This window comes from Haemorhous mexicanus, chromosome 3 (assembly GCF_027477595.1).
Source record: "Haemorhous mexicanus isolate bHaeMex1 chromosome 3, bHaeMex1.pri, whole genome shotgun sequence".
Classification (NCBI taxonomy): Eukaryota; Metazoa; Chordata; class Aves; order Passeriformes; family Fringillidae; genus Haemorhous; species Haemorhous mexicanus.
The window spans coordinates 116,726,842-116,747,563 of NC_082343.1; the positions used below are offsets into that span (position 1 = coordinate 116,726,842).

General features: G+C 57.2%; 1 protein-coding gene across 1 annotated transcript; it reads left to right on the plus strand.

Annotated features, from left to right (window-relative positions):
* The first annotated feature begins 7,075 nt into the window (after positions 1-7,075).
* PNOC (prepronociceptin) lies at positions 7,076-20,056 on the plus strand. The gene is made up of 2 exons (XM_059843327.1): positions 7,076-7,198; positions 19,553-20,056. The coding sequence occupies exons 1-2, from the start codon at positions 7,076-7,078 to the stop codon at positions 19,925-19,927; spliced, it is 498 nt and encodes a 165-aa protein (XP_059699310.1). The 3' UTR covers positions 19,928-20,056.
* Positions 20,057-20,722: the final 666 nt, after the last annotated feature.

The window sequence follows — 20,722 nt, forward strand, 5'->3', positions numbered from 1 at the left end:
ATTGTCCCCTGCACCCGGTGTCACATCCCCAACCTGTCCCTGTCTGTCACCTCTCTCTGGTCCCTGAATTGTCCCCTACACCCAGTGCCACATCCCCATCTCTGTCACCTCTCTCTGGTCCCTGAATTGTCCCCTAAACCCGGTGTCACATCCCCATCCTGTCCCTGTCTGTCACCTCTCTCTGGTCCCTAGATTGTCCCCTTCCCTGGTGCCACATCTCCCTCTGTTGTCCCTCTCTGTCACCTCTCTCTGGTCCCCTCATTATCCCCTAAACCTGGTGCCACATCCCCATTTTTGTCCCATCTGTCACCTCTCTCTGGTCTCTGAATTGTCCCCTTCCCTGGTGCCACATCTCCCTCTGTTGTCCCTCTCTGTCACTTCTCTCTGGTCCCCTCATTGTCCCCTACACCCAGTGCCACATCCCCATCTCTGTCACCTCTCTGTCACCTCTCTCTGGACACTGAATTGTCCCCTAAACCCGGTGTCACATCCCCATCCTGTCCCCTCTCTCTGGTCCCCTCATTGTCTGTCCCTTGGTGCCACATCGCCATCTCTGTCACCTCTGCTGGGACCCTGAATTGTCCCCTCCCCTGGTGCCACATCCCCATGTCTGTCACCTCTCTCTGGTCCCTGAATTGTCCCCTAAACCTGGTGCCATGTCCCCATCTCTGTCACCTCTCTGTCCCTTCTGTCACCTCTCTCTGGTCCCCTCACGGTCCCCTAAACCCGGTGCCACATCTCCTCTGATGTCCCTCTTGGTCACCTCTCTGTGGTCCCGGTGCCACATCCCCATCTCTGTCACCTCTCTCTGGTCCCCTTATTGTCCCCTTCCCTGGTGCCACATCTCCCTCTGTTGTCCCTCTCAGTCACCTCTCTCTGGTCCCTGAATTGTCCCCTGTACCCGGTGCCACATCCCCATTTTTGTCCCCTTTGTCACCTCTCTCTGGTCCCTGAATTGTCCCTAAACCCGGTGCCACATCCCCATTTCTGTCCCCTTTGTCACCTCTCTCTGGTCCCTGGATTGTCCCCTAAACCCGGTGCCACATCTCCCTCTGTTGTCCCTCTCTGTCCCTTCCTGTCCCCTCTGCCTGGTCCCCTCATTGTCCCTCCCCCGGTGCCACATCGCCATCTCTGTCACCTCTGTCTGGACACTGAATTGTCCCGTAAACCCGGTGTCACATCCCCAACCTGTCCCTCTCTGTCCCCTCTGCCTGGTCTCCTCGTTGTCCCCTACACCCAGTGCCACATCCCCATCTCTGTCACCTCTCTCTGGTCCCTAGATTGTCCCCTTCCCTGGTGCCACATCTCCCTCTGTTGTCCCTCTCTGTCACCTCTCTCTGGTCTCCTCATTGTCCCCTACACCCGGTGCCACATCCCCATTTTTGTCCCCTCTGTCACCTCTCTCTGGTCCCTGAGTTGTCCCCTACACCCGGTGCCACCTCCCGATTTCTGTCACCTCTGTCCTGTCCCTGAACTGTCCCCCAGACCTGTTGGCCGAGCCAGCTGGGACACTCTGGGAATTCTCCGGGACTCGAGCGATCTCTGCCGGAGCCTCCGGGGACAGGGACAGGGACAGGGCCAGGGCTGGCACGTCCCCAGAGCCACCCCGGAGCAGGACTGGGAATTGTCCCCGTGCCGGAACAGCTGGGAATGCGCTGCCACGTCCCGGCTCAAATGTCCCCGGAGCCACCCGGGAAAGGGACGGGGACAGCCAGAAGGGACAGGGACAGCCCGGGAAAGGGACAGCCCAGAGGGACAGGGACAGCCCAGAGGGACAGGGACAGCCCGGCAAAGGGACAGCCCAGAGGGACAGGGACAGCCCAGAGGGACAGGGACAGCCCGGGAAAGGGACAGGGACAGCCCAAAGGGCAGGGACAGCCCGGGAAAGGGACAGGGACAGCCCGAAGGGACAGGGACAGCCCGGGAAAGGGAAAGGGACAGCCCGGGACAGGGACAGGGACAGCCCAAAGGGACAGGGACAGCCCGAAGGCACAGGGACAGCCCAGAGGGACAGGGACAGCCCGGGAAAGGGACAGCCCAGAGGGACGGGGACAGGGACAGCCCAGAGGGACAGGGACAGCCCAAAGGGACAGCCCAGAGGGACAGGGACAGCCAGAAGGGACAGGGACAGCCCGGGAAAGGGACAGGGACAGCCCGGGAAAGGGACGGGGACAGCCCAAAGGGACGGGGACAGCCCAAAGGGACGGGGACAGCCCGAAGGCACAGGGACAGCCCGGGAAAGGGACAGCCCAGAGGGACAGGGACAGCCCAGAGGGACAGGGACAGCCCGGGACAGGGACAGGGACAGCCCGGAGGGATGGGGACAGCCCGGAGGGACAGGGACAGCCCGGGAAAGGGACAGGGACAGCCCGGAGGGATGGGGACAGCCCGGGACAGGGACAGCCCGAAGGGACAGGGACAGCCCAGAGGGACGGGGACAGCCCGGAGCCTTTTGGGATCGGCTCCTCTCCCTGTGGGGGCATTCCGGGTTTGAGTGGTTTGTGGGGTTTGAGTGGTTTGTGGGGTTTGAGGGGTTTGTGGGGTTTGAGTGGTTTGTGGGGTTTGAGTGGTTTGTGGGATTTGAGGGGTTTTGTGGGGTTTAGTGAGGTTTTGGGGTTTTTTTTGTGGGTTTTTGGGTGATTATGTGGGGCTTTGTGGGGTTTGTGGGATTTGACCGGGTTTTGTGGGGTTCTTCTTGGATTTTGTGGGATTTAGTGGGCTTTTTTCAGGAATTTTGTGGGGTTTGTAGGGTTCTGTGGGGTTTTGCAGGGTCTTTTTTGGATTTTGTGGGGTTTTGCATGGGTTTGGTGGGGCTTTGTGGGGTTTGACCCAGGACACCCCGGAGCCTTTTGGGATCGGCTCCTCTCCCTGCGGGGGCGTTCGGGGTTTGTGGGGTTTTGAGGGATTTAGTGGGGTTTTGGGGTGTTTTGAGGGATTTAGTGGGTTTTTGGGGTGTTTTGTGGGGATTTAGTGGGTTTTTGGGGTGTTTTGTGGGATTTAGTGGGTTTTTGGGGTGTTTTGAGGGAATTAGTGGGGTTTTGGGGTGTTTTGTGGGGATTTAGTGGGGTTTTGGGGTGTTTTGAGGAATTTAGTGGGGTTTTGGGGTGTTTTGAGGAATTTAGTGGGGTTTTGTGGGGTTTGACCCGGGACACCCCAAGCTGGCCCAGGATTGGCTCCTCTCCCTATGGGGGTGTTCGGGGTTTGTGGGGTTTCCCAGGGTTTTGTGGGGTTTTTTGTGGGGTTTTGTGGGATTTCATGGAGTTTTGTGGGGTTCTTCTTGGATTTAGTGGGGTTTGATGGGGTTTCATGGGATTTTTTGGGATTTTGAGGGGTTTGGAGGGATTTTTGGGGGGATTTTTTGGGATTTCCAAGGATTTTTTTGGGGTTTCACGGGATTATTTTTAATTTCCCGGGATTTTGTGGGACTTCACGGGATTTTGCTGGGTTTGCTTGGAATTTCGCTGGATTTCTTTGGGGTTTTGCAGGATTTTTTTGGAATTTCACTGGATTTTTCTGGATTTTGAGGGGTTTGGGGGGATTATGTGGGATTTTTTAAAATTTTGCTGCATTTTTGGGGGCTTTTGAGGGGTTTCCCGGGATTTTTTGGGGATTTCACTGGATTTTTGGGGGATTTTCTGGGATTTTTTTTTTGATTGGGGATTTAATGGGATTTTTTTTGGGACTTAATGGGATTTTTTGGGATTTCACAGGTTTTTTGGGGATCCTTTGGGCTTATTTTTTGGAGGGGAGGGCATTTTGGGAAATTTTTTTGTAATTTTCTGGGGGTTGCAGAATTTTTTTGGGTGGATTTTTGGGTATTGCCGGGATTTTTTCTGGGATTTCACAGGATTTTTGGGGGAATTTTGTGAGATTTTTTTTTTTTTTTTTTTTTTGGGACTGTGTGGGAATTTTTTTGGGGGGGATTTTTGGGGGAAATTTTTTGGGATTCTGAGGGATTTTTTTTTTTTTTTTTTATTTCCTGGGATTTTTTTGGGATTTTGTTTGGGATTTTTCTGGGGATTCCTGGGGGTTTTGGGGAGATTCCTGGGATTTCTTGGGGGGATTTTGTTTGGGATTTTAGGGGGGAATTTTGTTTGGGATTTTTTGGGGCATTCCTGGGGGAGTTTTTGGGGATTTTGTCTGGGATTTTTCTGGGGATTCCTGAGGTTTTTTGGGGGGGATTTTGGGATATTTTTTGGGGGGGATTTTTTGGGGGATTCTGTGGGATTTTTGGGGGATTTTTCTGGGAATTCCAGGGTTTTGGGGGGGGATTTTGTTTGGGATTTTTTGGGGGATTCCTGGGGGTTTTGGGGGAATTTTTTTGGGATTTTGTTTGGGATTTCCCAGGATTTTTTGGGGGGATTTTGTTTGGGATTTTTTTGTGGATTCCTGTGGGGTTTTGGGAGGATATTTTTTGGGACTTCCCGGGATTTTTTGGGGGGGGATTCCTGGGTGTTTTGGCGGGATTTTTTGGGGGGATTTTTTTGGGATTTCCCAGGATTCTTTGGGGTATTCCGTGGGATTTTTGGGGGGGATTTTTTTGGGGATTTTGTTTGGGGGATTTTTTGGGGATTCCAGGGGGTTTTTGGGGGGATTTTGTTTGGGATTCCTGGGGGATTCCATGGGATTTTTTGGGGGATTTTGTTTGGGATTTTTCTGGGCATTCCTGGGATTTTTTGGGATTTTTCTGGGATGCTTGGGGTTTTTTTGTTTGGGATTTTTTGGGGGGGGTTTGTTTGGGATTGTTTTGGGGATATTGGGGCAATTTTTTTGGGGATGTTATTTGGGATTTTTTGGGGGATTCCCGGGTGGTTTTGGGGGATTGTTTTTTGGGATTTTTTTCAGGATTCCCGGGTGGTTTTGGGGGGATTTTTGGGGGGATTTTGTTTGGGATTTACTGGGATTGTTTTTGGGATTCCTGGAGGGTTTTGGGGGGATTTTGTTTGGGATTCTGTGGGATTTTTTGGGGGGACTTTTTGGGGATTTTGTTTTGGATTTTTCTGGAGATTCCTGGGATTTTTTGGGATTTTTCTGGGATATTTGGGGTTTTTGTTTGGGATTTTGGGGGGATTTTTCAGGGGATTCCAGGGGGTTTTTGGGGGGATTTTGTTTGGGATTCTTTGGGGGATTTTGTTTGGGATTCTTTGGGGGATTTTGTTTGGGATTTTTCTGGGGATTCCTGGGGGTTTTGGGGGGATTTTTGGGGGGATTCCTGGGTTTTTTTTTGGATTTTGTTTGGGATTTTTCTGGGGATTCCTGGGGGTTTTTGTTTGAGATTTTTTGGGGGGGTTTTGGGGGATTTTTTGGTTGAGATTCCTGGGGGTTTTGGGGGGATATTTTTTGGATTTTGTTTGGGATTTTTTTTTTATTTTTTGGGGGGATTTTTTGGGGCATTCCTGGGGGTTTTTGGAGGATTTTGTTTGGGATTTTTGGGGGATCCCCAGGTGTTTTTGGGGGATTCTATTTGGAATTTTATTTGGGATTTTTTGAGGGATCCTCGGGTATTTTGGGGGGATTTTGTTTGGGGTTTTTGGGGGGATTTTTGGGGGTTTCCCGGGTGGTTTTGGAGGATTTTGTTTGGGATTTTTTGGGGGATTCCCGGGTGGTTTTGGGGGATTTTTTTGGAGGATTTTGTTTGGGATTTTTTGGAGGACTCCCGGGTGGTTTTGGAGGATTTTGTTTGGGATTTTTTGGGGGACTCCCAGGTGGTTTTTGGAGGATTTTGTTTGGGATTTTTTGGGGCATTCCCGGGTGGTTTTGGAGGATTTGTTTGGGATGTTTTGGGGCATTCCTGTGTGGTTTTGGGGGATTTTTTTTGGGGATTTTGTTTGGGATTTTTTGGGGCATTCCTGGGGGTTTTTGGAGGATTTTGTTTGGGATTTTTTTGCGAAATTACTGGGCGTTTTGGGGGGATTTTGTTTGGGATTTTTTGGGGGACTCCCGGGTGGTTTTGGAGGATTTTGTTTGGGATTTTTGGGGCATTCCTGGGGGTTTTTGGAGGATTTTGTTTGGGATATTTTGCGAAATTACTGGGCGTTTTTGGGGGATTTTGTTTGGGATTTTTTGGGGGATTCCCGGGTGGTTTTGGAGGATTTTGTTTGGGATTTTTGGAGGATTTGTTTGGGATTTTCGGGCACTCCCGGGTGGTTTTGGAGGATTTTGTTTGGGATTTTTTGGGGGACTCCCGGGTGGTTTTTGGAGGATTTTATTTGGGATTTTTTGGGGGAAACCCAGGTGATTTTGGAGGATTTTTTTGGGATTTTTTGGGGCATTCCTGGGTGGTTTTGGGGGATATTTTTGGGGATTTTGTTTGGGATTTTTTAGGGGATCCTTGGGTATTTTTGGGGGATTTTGTTTGGGGTTTTTGGAGGATTTTGTTTGGGATTTTTTGGGGGATTCCCGGGTGATTTTGGAGGATTTTGTTTGGGATTTTTTGCGGAATTACTGGGCGTTTTGGGGGGATTTTGTTTGGGATTTTTTGGGGGATTCCCGGGTGGTTTTTGGAGGATTTTGTTTGGGATTTTTTGCGGAATTACTGGGCATTTTTGGGGGATTTTGTTTGGGATTTTTTGGGGCATTCCTGGGTAGTTTTGGAGGATTTTGTTTGGGATTTTTTGGGGGATTTTGTTTGAGATTTTCTGGGGGATTCCCAGGTAGTTTTTGGAGGATTTTGTTTGAGATTTTCTGGGGGACTCCCGGGTGGTTTTTGGAGGATTTTGTTTGGGATTTTTTGGGGGATTTGTTTGGGATTTCTGGGGGATTCGCGGGTGGTTTTGGAGGATTTTGTTTGGGATTTTTTGGGGGACTCCCAGGTGGTTTTGGAGGATTTTGTTTGGGATTTTTTGGGGGATTTGTTTGGGATTTTTTGGGGGATTCCCGGGTGGTTTTTGGAGGATTTTGTTTGGGATTTTTTGGAGGATTTTGTTTGGGATTTTTTGGGGGACTCGCGGGTGGTTTTGGAGGATTTTGTTTGGGATTTTTTGGGGGATTTGTTTGGGATTTTCGGGCACTCCCGGGTGTTTGGGGTTCCCCGGAGCCCTGAGGGCCGTGTCCCCGCAGGCGCGGCGGTGGCACCATGAGGGCCGTGCTCTGGGACCTGCTGCTGCTGCTGTGGCTCTGCGCCCGCGCGCGCGGCGACTGCCGCGGGGACTGCGCGCACTGCGAGCGCCAGCTCTACCGCGACCGCTTCGACGTCCTCGTGAGTGACACCGCTGTCCCCTGGCACCTGCACAGGGGCTGGGCTGGGGGCCTTCTCCTTCTCACAGGGGCTGGGGGACATTGGGAGTGACACCGCTGTCCCCTGGCACCTGCACAGGGGCTGGGCTGGGGGCCTTCTCCTTCTCACTGGGGCTGGGGGACATCGAGAGTGACACCGCTGTCCCCTGGCACCTGCACGGGGGCTGGGCTGGGGGCCTTTTCCTTCTCACAGGGGCTGGGGGACATTGGGAGTGACACCGGTGTCCCCTGGCACCATCCTGGGGGTCTGGGGGACGTCAGGAGTGACACTGGTGCCACCTGGCACCATCCTGGGGGGGTCTGGGGGACATCAGGAGTGACACCGCTGTCCCCTGGCACCTGCACGGGGGGCTGGGCTGGGGGCCTTCTCCTTCTCACCAGGGCTGGGGGACATTGGGAGTGACACCGGTGTCACCTGGCACCATCCTGGGGGGTCTGGGGAGCCTTTTCCTTCTGGCAGGGGCTGGGGGACATCAGGAGTGACACTGGTGTCACCTGGCATCACCCCTGGGGGGCCTTTTCCTTCTAGAAGGGTCAGGGGGACATCAGGAGTGACACCGGTGTCACCTGGCACCATGCTGGGGGTCTGGGGGACATTGGGAGAGACACTGCTATCCCTTGTCACCACCCCTGGGCGGTCTGGGGAGCCTTTTCCTTCTGACGGGGTCTGGGGGACATCGGGAGTGACACTGGTGTCCCCTTGTCACCTGCACAGGGGTCTGGGGGCCTTTTCCTTCTGACAGGGGCTGGGTGACATCAGGAGTGACACCAGTGTCACCTGGCACCATGCTGGGGGTCTGGGGAACATCAGGAGTGACACTGGTGCCACCTGGCACCATCCTGGGGGGGTCTGGGGGACATCATGAGTGACATCGCTGTCCCTTGTCACCTGCACGGGGGGCTGGGGGCCTTTTCCTTCTCACAGGGGCTGGGGGACATCAGGAGTGACACCGGTGTCACCTGGCACCATGCTGGGGGTCTGGGGGACATCAGGAGTGACACCGGTGTCACCTGGCACCATGCTGGGGGTCTGGGGGACATCAGCAGTGACACTGGTGTCACCTGGCACCATCCTAGGGTCTGGGGAGCCTTTTCCTTCTGACTGGGTCTGGGGGACATTGGGAGTGACACTGTTGTCACCTGGCACCATCCTGGGGGGTCTCGGGAGCCTTTTCCTTCTCACAGGGTCTGGGGGACATCAGGAGTGACACTGGTGTCACCTGGCACCACCCCTGGGGGGTCTGGGGGACATCAGGAGTGACACTGCTGTCCCGTGTCACCTGCACAGGGGCTGGGGGCCTTTTCCTTCTCACAGGGGCTGGGGGACATCGGGAGTGACACCGCTGCCACCTGGCACCATGCTGGGGGTCTGGGGGACATCAGGAGTGACACCACTGTCCCTTGTCACCTGCACGGGGGGCTGGGGGCCTTTTCCTTCTCACCGGGGCTGGGGGACATCGGGAGTGACACCAGTGTCACCTGGCACCGTGCTGGGGGTCTGGGGGACATCAGCAGTGACACTGGTGTCACCTGGCACCATCCCAGGGTCTGGGGAGCCTTTTCCTTCTGACTGGGTCTGGGGGACATCGGGAGTGACACCAGTGTCACCTGGCACCATCCTGGGGGGTCTCGGGAGCCTTTTCCTTCTCACAGGGTCTGGGGGACATCAGGAGTGACACTGGTGTCACCTGGCACCACCCCTGGGGGGTCTGGGGGACATCAGGAGTGACACCAGTGTCCCTTGTCACCTGCACGGGGGGTCTGGGGAGCCTTTTCCCTCTGATGGGGTCTGGGGGACATCGGGAGTGACACCGGTGTCACCTGGCACCATGCTGGGGGTCTGGGGAACATCAGCAGTGACACTGGTGTCACCTGGCACCATGCTGGGGGTCTGGGGAACATCAGCAGTGACACTGGTGTCACCTGGCACCATCCCAGGGTCTGGGGAGCCTTTTCCTTCTGACTGGGTCTGGGGGACATTGGGAGTGACACTGGTGTCCCCTGGCACCATCCTGGGGGTCTGGGGGACGTCAGGAGTGACACTGGTGCCACCTGGCACCATCCTGGGGGGGTCTGGGGGACATCGTGAGTGACATCGCTGTCCCTTGGCACCTGCACGGGGGGCTGGGGGCCTTTTCCTTCTCACCGGGGCTGGGGGACATCGGGAGTGACACCGCTGTCCCCTGGCACCTGCACAGGGGCTGGGCTGGGGGCCTTTTCCTTCTCACAGGGGCTGGGGGACATCGGGAGTGACACTGGTGTCCCCTGGCACCATCCTGGGGGTCTGGGGGACGTCAGGAATGACACCGGTGTCACCTGGCACCATGCTGGGGGTCTGGGGGACATTGGGAGAGACACTGCTGTCCCTTGTCACCACCCCTGGGCGGTCTGGGGAGCCTTTTCCTTCTGACGGGGTCTGGGGGACATTGCAAGTGACACCGCTGTCCCGTGTCACCTGCACAGGGGCTGGGGGCCTTTTCCTTCTCACCGGGGCTGGGGGACATCGGGAGTGACACCGGTGTCACCTGGCACCCCCCCTGGGGGGTCTGGGGGACATCAGGAGTGACACCACTGTCCCTTGTCACCTGCACGGGGGGTCTGGGGAGCCTTCTCCCTCTGATGGGGTCTGGGGGACATCCTGAGTGACACCAGTGTCACCTGGCTCCATGCTGGGGGTCTGGGGGACATCAGGAGTGACACCAGTGTCCCCTGGCACCACCCCTGGGGAGCCTTTTCCTTCTAGAAGGGTCAGAAGGGTCTGGGGGACATCAGGAGTGACACCAGTGTCACCTGGTACCATGCTGGGGGGGTCTGGGGGACATCGTGAGTGACATCGCTGTCCCTTGGCACCTGCACGGGGGGCTGGGGGCCTTTTCCTTCTCACCGGGGCTGGGGGACATCGGGAGTGACACCGCTGTCCCCTGGCACCTGCACAGGGGCTGGGCTGGGGGCCTTTTCCTTCTCACAGGGGCTGGGGGACATCGGGAGTGACACTGGTGTCCCCTGGCACCATCCTGGGGGTCTGGGGGACGTCAGGAATGACACCGGTGTCACCTGGCACCATGCTGGGGGTCTGGGGGACATTGGGAGAGACACTGCTGTCCCTTGTCACCACCCCTGGGCGGTCTGGGGAGCCTTTTCCTTCTGACGGGGTCTGGGGGACATTGCAAGTGACACCGCTGTCCCGTGTCACCTGCACAGGGGCTGGGGGCCTTTTCCTTCTCACCGGGGCTGGGGGACATCGGGAGTGACACCGGTGTCACCTGGCACCCCCCCTGGGGGGTCTGGGGGACATCAGGAGTGACACCACTGTCCCTTGTCACCTGCACGGGGGGTCTGGGGAGCCTTCTCCCTCTGATGGGGTCTGGGGGACATCCTGAGTGACACCAGTGTCACCTGGCTCCATGCTGGGGGTCTGGGGGACATCAGGAGTGACACCAGTGTCCCCTGGCACCACCCCTGGGGAGCCTTTTCCTTCTAGAAGGGTCAGAAGGGTCTGGGGGACATCAGGAGTGACACCAGTGTCACCTGGTACCATGCTGGGGTCTGGGGGACATCAGGAGTGACACTGGTGTCCCCTTGTCACCTGCACAGGGGGGCCTGGGGAGCCTTTTCCTTCTGACAGGGTCTGAGGGACATCAGGAGTGACACTGGTGTCACCATGCACGGGGTCTGGGGGACATTGGGAGTGACGCCAGTGTCACCTGGCACCATCCCAGGGAGATCTGGGGGACATCGGGAGTGACACCGGTGTCACCTGGCACCACCCCAGGGGGGTCTGGGGGACATCGGGAGTGCTGCTACTGCTGTCCCTTGTCCCCATGCCTGGGGGGTCTGGGGGACATCGGGAGTGACACCACTGTCACCTGGCACCGTGCGGGGGGTCTGGGGGACATCAGGAGGACACCACTGTCCCTTGTCACCTGCACGGGGGGCTGGGGAGCCTTTTCCCTCTGATGGGGTCTGGGGGACATCCTGAGTGACACCAGTGTCACCTGGCTCCATGCTGGGGGTCTGGGGGACATCAGGAGTGACACCACTGCTGTCCCTTGTCCCCACGCCTGGGGGGTCTGGGAGCGCTTTTCCCTCTGCTGGGGAACTTGGGGGGATTTGGGGGTTGAGGGGAAGGTGCCACCTGCTGCCACTGTCACTGTCACTGTCACTGTCACTCCTGGGTGGGCACCGGGATGGTCCTGAGGGAAGGTGAAGATCCCAAACCTGGATGGTCCCAAGGGAAGGTGAAGATCCCAAAGCAGGATGAAGATCCCAAAGCAGGATGGTCCCGAGGGAAGGTGAAGATCCCAAAGCAGGGTGAAGATCCCAAACCTGGATGGTCCTGAGGGAAGGTGAAGATCCCAAAGCAGGGTGAAGATCCCAAACCAGGGGCTGAGGAGATCCAGGATGGTCCTGAATGGGCACCAAGATGGAAGGTGGTCCCAGCTCAGGGTGAAAATCCCAAACCTGGATGGTCCCGAGGGAAGGAGAAGATCCCAAAGCAGGGTGAAGATGCCAAATCCAGGATGAAATCCCAAATCTGGATGAGGATCCCAAACCAGGATGGTCCCAAGGGGAGGTGGAGATCCTAAATCAGGATGGTCCTGAGGGATGGTGAGGATCCCAAATCAGGGTGAAAATCCCAACTCTGGGTGAAGATCCCAAAACTAGGATGAAGATCCCAAATCTGGATGAGGATCCCAAACCAAGGATGGTCCCAAGGGGAAGTGAAGATCCAAAATCAGGATGAAGATCAGGATGGTCCCAAACCAGGGTGAAGATCCCAAGCCAGGATGGTCCTGAGGGAAGGTGAAGATCCCAAAGCAGGATGAAGATCCCAAACCAGGTTGGGGATCTTCACCTTCCTGAGGGAAGGTGAAGATCCCCAAGCAGGATGAAGATCCTAAAGCAGGATGGTCCAAAGGGAAGATGAAGATCCTAAACCAGGATGAAGATCCCAAAGCAGGATGGTCCCAAGGGAAGGTGAAGATCCCAAAGCAGGATGAAGATCCCAAAGCAGGATGGTCCCGAGGGAAGGTGAAGATCCCAAATCTGGATGAAGATCCCAAACCAGGGGCTGAGGAGATCCAGGATGGTCCTGAATGGGCACCAAGATGGAAGGTGGTCCCAGCTCAGGGTGAAAATCCCAAACCTGGATGGTCCCGAGGGAAGGAGAAGATCCCAAAGCAGGGTGAAGATGCCAAATCCAGGATGAAGATCCCAAATCTGGATGAGGATCCCAAACCAGGATGGTCCCAAGGGGAGGTGGAGATCCTAAATCAGGATGGTCCTGGGGAGGGAGAAGATCCCAAACCAGGGTGAAGAAGAAGATCCCAACTCTGGGTGAAGATCCCAAAACTAGGATGAAGATCCCAAATCTGGATGAGGATCCCAAAACAAGGATGGTCCCAAGGGGAAGTGAAGATCCAAAATCAGGATGAAGATCAGGATGGTCCCAAACCAGGATGAAGATCCCAAAGCAGGATGGTCCCAAGGGAAGGTGAAGATCCCAAAGCAAGATGAAGATCCCAAAGCAGGATGGTCCCGAGGGAAGGTGAAGATCCCAAAGCACGATGCAGATCCCAAAGCAGGATGGTCCCAAGGGAAGGTGAAGATCCCAAAGCAGGATGGTCCCAAGGGAAGGTGAAGATCCCAAAGCAGGATGCAGATCCCAAAGCAGGATGGTCCCAAGGGAAGGTGAAGATCCCAAAGCAGGATGAAGATCCCAAAGCAGGATGGTCCCAAGGGAAGGTGAAGATCCCAAAGCAGGATGGTCCCAAGGGAAGGTGAAGATCCCAAAGCAGGATGAAGATCCCAAAGCAGGATGGTCCCAAGGGAAGGTGAAGATCCCAAAGCAGGATGAAGATCCCAAAGCAGGATGGTCCCAAGGGAAGGTGAAGATCCCAAAGCAGGATGGTCCCAAGGGAAGGTGAAGATCCCAAAGCAGGATGAAGATCCCAAAGCAGGATGAAGATCCCAAAGCAGGATGAAGAACCCAAAGCAGGATGGTCCCAAGGGAAGGTGAAGATCCCAAAGCAGGATGAAGATCCCAAAGCAGGATGGTCCCAAGGGAAGGTGAAGATCCCAAAGCAGGATGGTCCCAAGGGAAGGTGAAGATCCCAAAGCAGGATGAAGATCCCAAAGCAGGATGAAGATCCCAAAGCAGGACGGTCCCAAGGGAAGGTGAAGATCCCAAAGCAGGATGTCCCCAAACCAGGATGAAGATCCCAAAGCAGGATGGTCCCAAGGGAAGGTGAAGATCCCAAAGCAGGGTGAAGATCCCAAAGCAGGATGAAGATCCCAAAGCAGGATGCTGCCAAGACCCCAACCACGCCCACCTTCCACCCCCACCACTGCTCACGCACCCCAAACCCCTGAGGACCCTCCAAGGTCCCGCTGGAAGCCCTGGTGGGGTGGGAGGAGCTCGGAGATCCCACAGCTCCTCCAGACCTCCACTGGTGTCCCAGCCGGGACACCGGAACTTCGGGGTTTTCCAGCTCCTCAATCCTCTCCCAAAAAAACCCCAGGAGAAACCAGAGACTTCCAGGAGATGCTGGAGCCACCCCAGTGCCACCAAGGCCACGTCACTGCCACCAAGTTTTGGGGTGCCACCAGCCTGCTCAGGCCCCAGAATGTTGAAGGCACCAGAAGCAACGTGAGATGCCCTTTTCCTGCTCCTGGAGCTCCAAGCAGAACCTTGGGGAGGAGCTGGGATGGTTGGTGGCCCATGGACCCCATGGCAGGTCCCATCCCAAAGCCAGAGCAGGGGGAACTGGGATTTGGGGTCTCCTGGGACTCGGTCTGGGCTGGAAGGAGCCTCGTGGTGGGATCTTGGATCTCCTGAAGCTCAATTTGGGCTGGAAGGAACCTCGTGGTGAGATCTTGGATCTCCTGGGGCTGGAAGGAACCTTGTGGTGGGATTTGGGATCTCCTGAAGTTCTGGGCTGGAAGGAGCCTCGTGGTGGAATCTGGGGTCTCCTGAAGCTCAATTTGGGCTGGAAGGAACCTCGTAGGGGGATCTTGGATCTCCTGGGACTGGAAGGAGCCTCGTGGTGGGATTTGGGATCTCCTGGGGCTGGAAGGACCCTTGTGGTGGGATCTGGGATCTCCTGGGACTGGAAGGAGCCTCGTGGTGTGGTTTGGGATCTCCTGGGAGTGGATGGAACCTTCTAATGGAATTTGGGATCTCCTGAAGCTCAGTTTGGGCTGGAAGGAGCCTCGTGGTGGGATTTGGGATCTCCTGAAGCTCTGGGCTGGAAGGAGCCTTGTGGTGGGATCTGGGAACTCCTGAAGCTCTGGGCTGGACGGAGCCTCGTGGTGGGATCTGGGATCTCCTGGGACTCGGTTTGGGCTGGAAGGAACCTCGTGGTGGGATTTGGGATCTCCTGGGACTCGGTTTGGACTGGAAGGAACCTCGTGGTGGGATTTGGAATCTCCTGGGGCTGGAAGGAACCTCGTGGTGGGATTTGGGATCTCCTGGGGCTGGAAGGAGCCTCGTGGTGGGATTTGGGATCTCCTGGGACTCGGTCTGGGCTGGAAGGAGCCTCGTGGTGGGATTTGGGATCTCCTGAAGCTCAGTCCTGGGCTGGAAGGAGCCTCCTGGTAGGATTTGGGATCTCCTGGGACTGACGTCCAAAGAAGTCCTACCAGCTCTGTGGAGCAGGAGATCCCTGGAATTTCCAGTGCCAGGGAAGGAGAGGGACCGGCTGCTCCTCAAGATGGGGGTGAATCACCCAAGTCCTGGTCCCCAAGGCCACCAAAGCCGGGGAAGAACCTCCCTGGGTGGTTTTGGACACTGTTCACCGAGGCTTCCCGACCCGCTCCAAGCTGGGGACAGAAGCACTTCCAGAATTGTCACCTCAGCCCGGTGGCCCAGGAGCTGGGATGTCCATGCCAGGACTTTGGAGCTGTCACCTCCGTGGGATCCATCACCTCCAGCAGCACAGACCCTTCCAAAGCCTTGGAGATGCCAGGAGAGGACCTCGGCTCAGCGCGGGGTGGCTCCACAAGGCCCCATCCTACAAAGCCACCGCCTCGTTTGGGGACAATTCTCCCTCTTTTGGGTTTGTGGGATGAGCCCTCAGAAGAGGGGTGGGTAGAACCGGTGGAGCTCCAGCCCTGAGTGACCACAGCAGGGCTGGTGGCACCTCCCTGCTGGCCAAGCTGGTGCTGCCAAGGTGGAGAGAGGCTCTGCAGAGGTGGAGAGAGGTTCTGCAGAGGTTGGGGCCAAGGTGGAGAGAGGTTCTGCAGAGGTTGGGTGAACAAGGTGGAGAGAGGCTCTGCAGAGGTGGAGAGAGGTTCTGCAGAGGTGGAGAGAGGTTCTGCAGAGGTTGGGGCCAAGGTGGAGAGAGGTTCTGCAGAGGTGGAGAGAGGTTCTGCAGAGGTGGAGAGAGGTTCTGCAGAGGTTGGGTGAACAAGGTGGAGAGAGGCTCTGCAGAGGTGGAGAGAGGTTCTGCAGAGGTGGAGAGAGGTTCTGCAGAGGTTGGGTGAACAAGGTGGAGAGAGGCTCTGCAGAGGTGGAGAGAGGTTCTGCAGAGGTTGGGTGAACAAGGTGGAGAGAGGTTCTGCAGAGGTTGGGGCCAAGGTGGAGAGAGGTTCTGCAGAGGTGGAGAGAGGTTCTGCAGAGGTTGGGTGAACAAGGTGGAGAGAGGTTCTGCAGAGGTTGGGGCAAAGGTGGAGAGAGGTTCTGCAGAGGTTGGGGCAAAGGTGGAGAGAGGTTCTGCAGAGGTTGGGGCAAAGGTGGAGAGAGGTTCTGCAGAGGTTGGGTGTGAAGATGGAGACAGGTTCTGCAGAGGTTTGGTGAACAAGGTGGAGAGAGGATCTGCAGAGGTTGGGGCCAAGGTGGAGAGAGGATCTGCAGAGGTTGGGGCCAAGGTGGAGAGAGGTTCTGCAGAGGTTGGGTGAACAAGGTGGAGAGAGGTTCTGCAGAGGTTTGGGGCCAAGGTGGAGAGAGGTTCTGCAGAGGTTGGGGCAAAGGTGGAGAGAGGTTCTGCAGAGGTTTGGTGAACAAGGTGGAGAGAGGTTCTGCAGAGGTTGGGGCCAAGGTGGAGAAAGGTCCTGCAGAGCTTTGAGGCCACGAGACCCCCAGGAGAACCTCCCTCACCTTGCCTGAGTGTGAGCAGGTCCCCGTTGTCCCACCCCGTGGGAACTCCTGAGGTTTATGGGGCAAAAAAAGGAGGTTTTGGGGCATTTCCAGCACTAAATCCCAAATTTGTTCTTGGGTGGAAGAGGCACGGGAAGGACGAAGGCGCTGGGAGGAACGGGATGGAGCGAGGGAAAAAAGGATCAAAAATGGATTTGAGGGTTTGGGGAGAGGATGGGAATCTCCACCTGGGGTGAACCCAGCTGGGGATCAGCGTTCGAAGGATCCCACCGTGATGGAGACGTCGGGATGGAGATGAGGACAACCCTTCCCTCCTGGGCTGTCCGCCCACAGTTCCTTCCGGACTTCACCGAGTTTGGTTCTTCCACAATTTTCTCCTGGATGGTTTTCACCAGATGGTGGGTTTGGTGGCACCAAAAAAAGGACTTGGCAGGTCCTGTCAGGCCTTGAAAAGTTGGAGACAGAACCTTGGTGGGTTTGGTGGCACCAAAAAAAGGACTTGGCAGGTCCTGTCTGGTTTGGAAAAGTTGGAGACAGAACCTTGGTGGGTTTGGTGACACCAAAAAAAGGACCTTCCATGTCCTGTCAGGCCTGGAAAGGGATGAGACACAACCATGGTGGGTTTGGTGGCACCAAAAAAAGGACCTTCCATGTCCTGTCAGGCCTGGAAAGGGACAAGACCCAACCCTGGTGGGACAAACCCCTGGTGACCCAAGGACACCGGTGACGAAGGGACGTGGTGGGAACGGCGGTTCCTGGGGGCTGGGGGAGCTGGAGGTGCCCCTGCCTTTGGGGAAGGATGGAGGAGGATCTGGGAAGCCTCCCGTGAATCTCTGGAGAGGTGTTGGAGCTTTTCCACTTTCATCCCGCGGAGCTGTGGAGCACGGGAAGGTCACCGGGAGCAGCCAGCGTGGATTCATGGAGGAGCAGCGGTGCCTGACCAGCCCCGAGGCTGGGCCCGACCTTCATCCTGGTGTCCCATGACATCCTGGAGGACAATCCTGGAATGGACAAACCCGGAGCACCAGGACTCCTTCAGGATAATGGGGCAGGAGAACCTCGGCAGTGCTGCAGAGCTGGGAGGGCTGGTGGGACCCCACAGGCTTCTGCTGCCATCCAGAGGAACGTTCCCAGCTGGAGAAACCTCGGGAAGAGCAAAGTTCTGCCCCTGGGGAGGAACAACTCCAGGCACCAGGACCTGCCATGGGATGGGCCAGAGGTCCCAGCCCACCTCCACCGTCTCATCCAACCTTCATCCCTTCCTACCTCCATCCCTGCCCACCTCCACCGTCCCATCCAACCTCCATCCTGTCCTACCTCCATCCCGTCCTACCTCCATCCCTGCCCACCTCCACTTTTCCATCCAACCTCCCTCCTGTCCTACCTCCATCCCGTCCTACCTCCATCCCTGCCCACCTCCACTTTTCCATCCAACCTCCATCCTGTCCTACCTCCATCCCGTCCCACCTCCACCATCCCATCCAACCTCCATCCTGTCCTACCTCCATCCCGTCCCACCTCCACCATTCCTTTCCACCTCCATCCCTTCCTACCTCCATCCCTGCCCACCTCCATTGTCCCATCCAACCTCCATCCTGTCCCACCCTCCACCATCCCGTCCCACCTCCATCCTCCTGTCCCACCTCTACCATCCCAAGTTGATGATTTCTGGGCCATGGGACCCCGCAGAGCTCAGAGTGGCGGAGCAGAGCTTTGGAATTCCATGGGACAGTGTGGGGTGTGCCTGGGGGAGCTCGGAGAGCATCTCCAGCACCTCCCACCCCTCTGGGGACAGCGTGGGGCTGGGGGAGCTCAGAGGGCATCTCCAGCATCTTCCATCCCTCTGGGGACAGCATGGGACTGGGGGAGCTCAGAGGGCATCTCCAGCACCTTCCATCCCTCTGGGGACAGCATGGGGCTGGGGGAGTTCGGAGAGCACTGCTGGGCATCTCCAGCACCTTCCACCCCTCTGGGGACAGAGTGGGGCTGGGGGAGTTCGGAGAGCATCTCCAGCACCTTCCACCCCTCTGGGGACAGCGTGGGGCTGGGGGAGCGCAGAGGGCATCCAGCATCTCCCACCCCTCTGGGGACAGCATGGGGCTGGGGGAGCTCAGAGGGCATCTCCAGCACCTTCCATCCCTCTGGGGACAGCGTGGGGCTGGGGGGAGCTTGGAGAGCACTGCTGGGCATCTCCAGCACCTTCCATCCCTCTGGGGACAGTGTGGGGCTGGGGGAGCTCGGAGAGCATCTCCAGCACCTTCCACCCCTCTGGGGACAGCACGGGCTGGGGAAGGAGGCACCTCCGGGGAGGGATGAGGCCAGGGACGCTCCGAGGGGCTGCCAGGACCTTCCTGTGGGAGCTTCCAATGGGATGGGTGTCGGTGTTGGGATGGCTGTTGGGTTGGGTGTTGGTGTTGGGATGGATGTTGGGATGGGTGTCCATGTTGGGATGGGTGTTGGTGTTGGGTGTTGGTGTTGGGATGGGTGTCGGTGTTGGGATGGGTGTTGGTGTTGGGTGTTGGTGTTGGGTTGGGGTTAGGGATGGGTGTCCATGTTGGGATGGGTGTCCGTGTTGGGATGGGTTTTGGGACGAGTGTCGGTATTGGGATGGGTGTTGGGATGGGTGTCAGTGTCGGGACAGGTGTTGGTGTTGGGAAGTGTTGGTGTCAAGTTGGGTGTCAGGATGGATATGTGGATGGACATGGAGATGGGTTTCGGGATGGATGTTGGGATGGATGTCAGGATGGGTGGCGGTGTCAGGTTGGGTGTTGGAATGGGTGTCGGGATGGGTGTCAGGACAGGTGTTGGTGTCAGGTTGGATGTCAGGATGGACATCAGGATGGGTGTCGGTGTCAGGTTGGGTGTTGGGATGGGTGCCAGGACAGGTGTTGGTGCTGGGTGTTGGTGTCAGGTTGGATGTCGGGATGGACGTCGGGATGGGTGTCAGGATGGATGTCAGGATGGATGTCAGGATGGATGTCAGGACAGGTGTTGGTGTCAGGTTGGATGTCGGGATGGACGTTGGGATGGGTGTCAGGATGGATGTCAATGTCAGGCTGGGTGTCCATGTTGGGATGGGTGTCGATGTCAGGTTGGGTGTCAGGATGGATGACAGGATGGACATCGGGACGGATGTCGCCATCACGGGGACTCCACGGGGACTCCGCCCTTCTCTCCAACCCCTCCCACCCCCCTGACCCTCTCCCGCCTCTCCCGCAGATCTGCATCCTGGAGTGCGAAGGCCAAGCCGTGCCCCGCGCCACCTGGGAGCTGTGCGCCGCCGCCGCCCGAGCGGCACCGCGGCCCCGCCGCCTCTCCGGCCGGCCCTGGCCCTCGGGCGGATCGCCTCGCCGCGAGGAGGAGGAGGAGGAGGAGGAGGAGCAGGAGCAGGAGGACATTTCCCGGCGGCCGGGAGCGGGCCGGGCGGCCAAGGGGGTGCAGAAGAGGTACGGGGGCTTCATCGGGGTGCGCAAGTCGGCGCGGAAGTGGAACAACCAGAAGAGGTTTAGCGAGTTCCTGAAGCAGTACCTGGGCATGGCGCCGCGCTCCAGTGAGTACGGCCGCGGCGGCGCCGGCGACGCCAACGAGATCTAAGCGGGATCCAACCCTCCACACCCCGCCCGCCACATCCCATGGGTGCCATCCTACAAGGGGGCCATCACCAAGAGAACAATCCCATTCGGAAACATGGCTCGGAAACGCCAGCGCCGGCCACGGGAGGGATGCGGGACACGCGGGGAGGGACACGGGGACGCCTGGGGGTGGCTTGGGGACACCTTGGGGTCACCTTGGGGGTGCCTTTGGGGACACCTTTTGGGCACCTTGGGGGCGCCTTGGGGGCTCCTTGGGGGGTACCTTGGGCACCTTCGAGGCCACCTTTGGGGACACCTTTGGGGACGCCTTTGGGGGCTTCTTTGGGGGCTCCTTTGGGGGCACCTTGGGGACACCTTTTGGGCACCTTGGGGGCGCCTTGGGGGCTCCTTGGGGGGTACCTTGGGCACCTTCGAGGCCACCTTTGGGGACACCTTTGGGGACGCCTTTGGGGGCTCCTTTGGGGGCACCTTGGAGACACCTTTAGGCACCTTCAAGGTCACCTTTGGGTCACCCCCAGGTTGCCCTCAGTGTCATCCTCAGGGTCACCTTTGGGGTCACCTTTGGGGTCACCTTTGGGGTCACCTTCGTGGTCACCTTTGGGCACTTTCAAGGTCACCTTTTGGGCACTTTAGGGCACTTTCAAAGGCCCCCAGGTTGCCCTCAGTGTCACCCTTGGGGTCACTTTTGGTGTCACCTTTGGGTCGTTCCCTGGGCTGCTCTCAGGGTCACCGTTGGGGTCACCCTTGTGGTCGCCCTCGTGGTCACCCTCAGGGTTGCCTTTGAGATCACCTTTGG

What these genes read in the sequence shown, in the direction of transcription:
- PNOC (XM_059843327.1), top strand. Translation starts at nt 7,076, where the DNA reads ATGAGGGCCGTGCTCTGGGACCTGCTGCTGCTGCTGTGGCTCTGCGCC. An exon ending in GCGACCGCTTCGACGTCCTC is followed by an intron (nt 7,199 to 19,552) that starts GTGAGTGACACC and finishes CCTCTCCCGCAG; the next exon opens with ATCTGCATCCTGGAGTGCGA.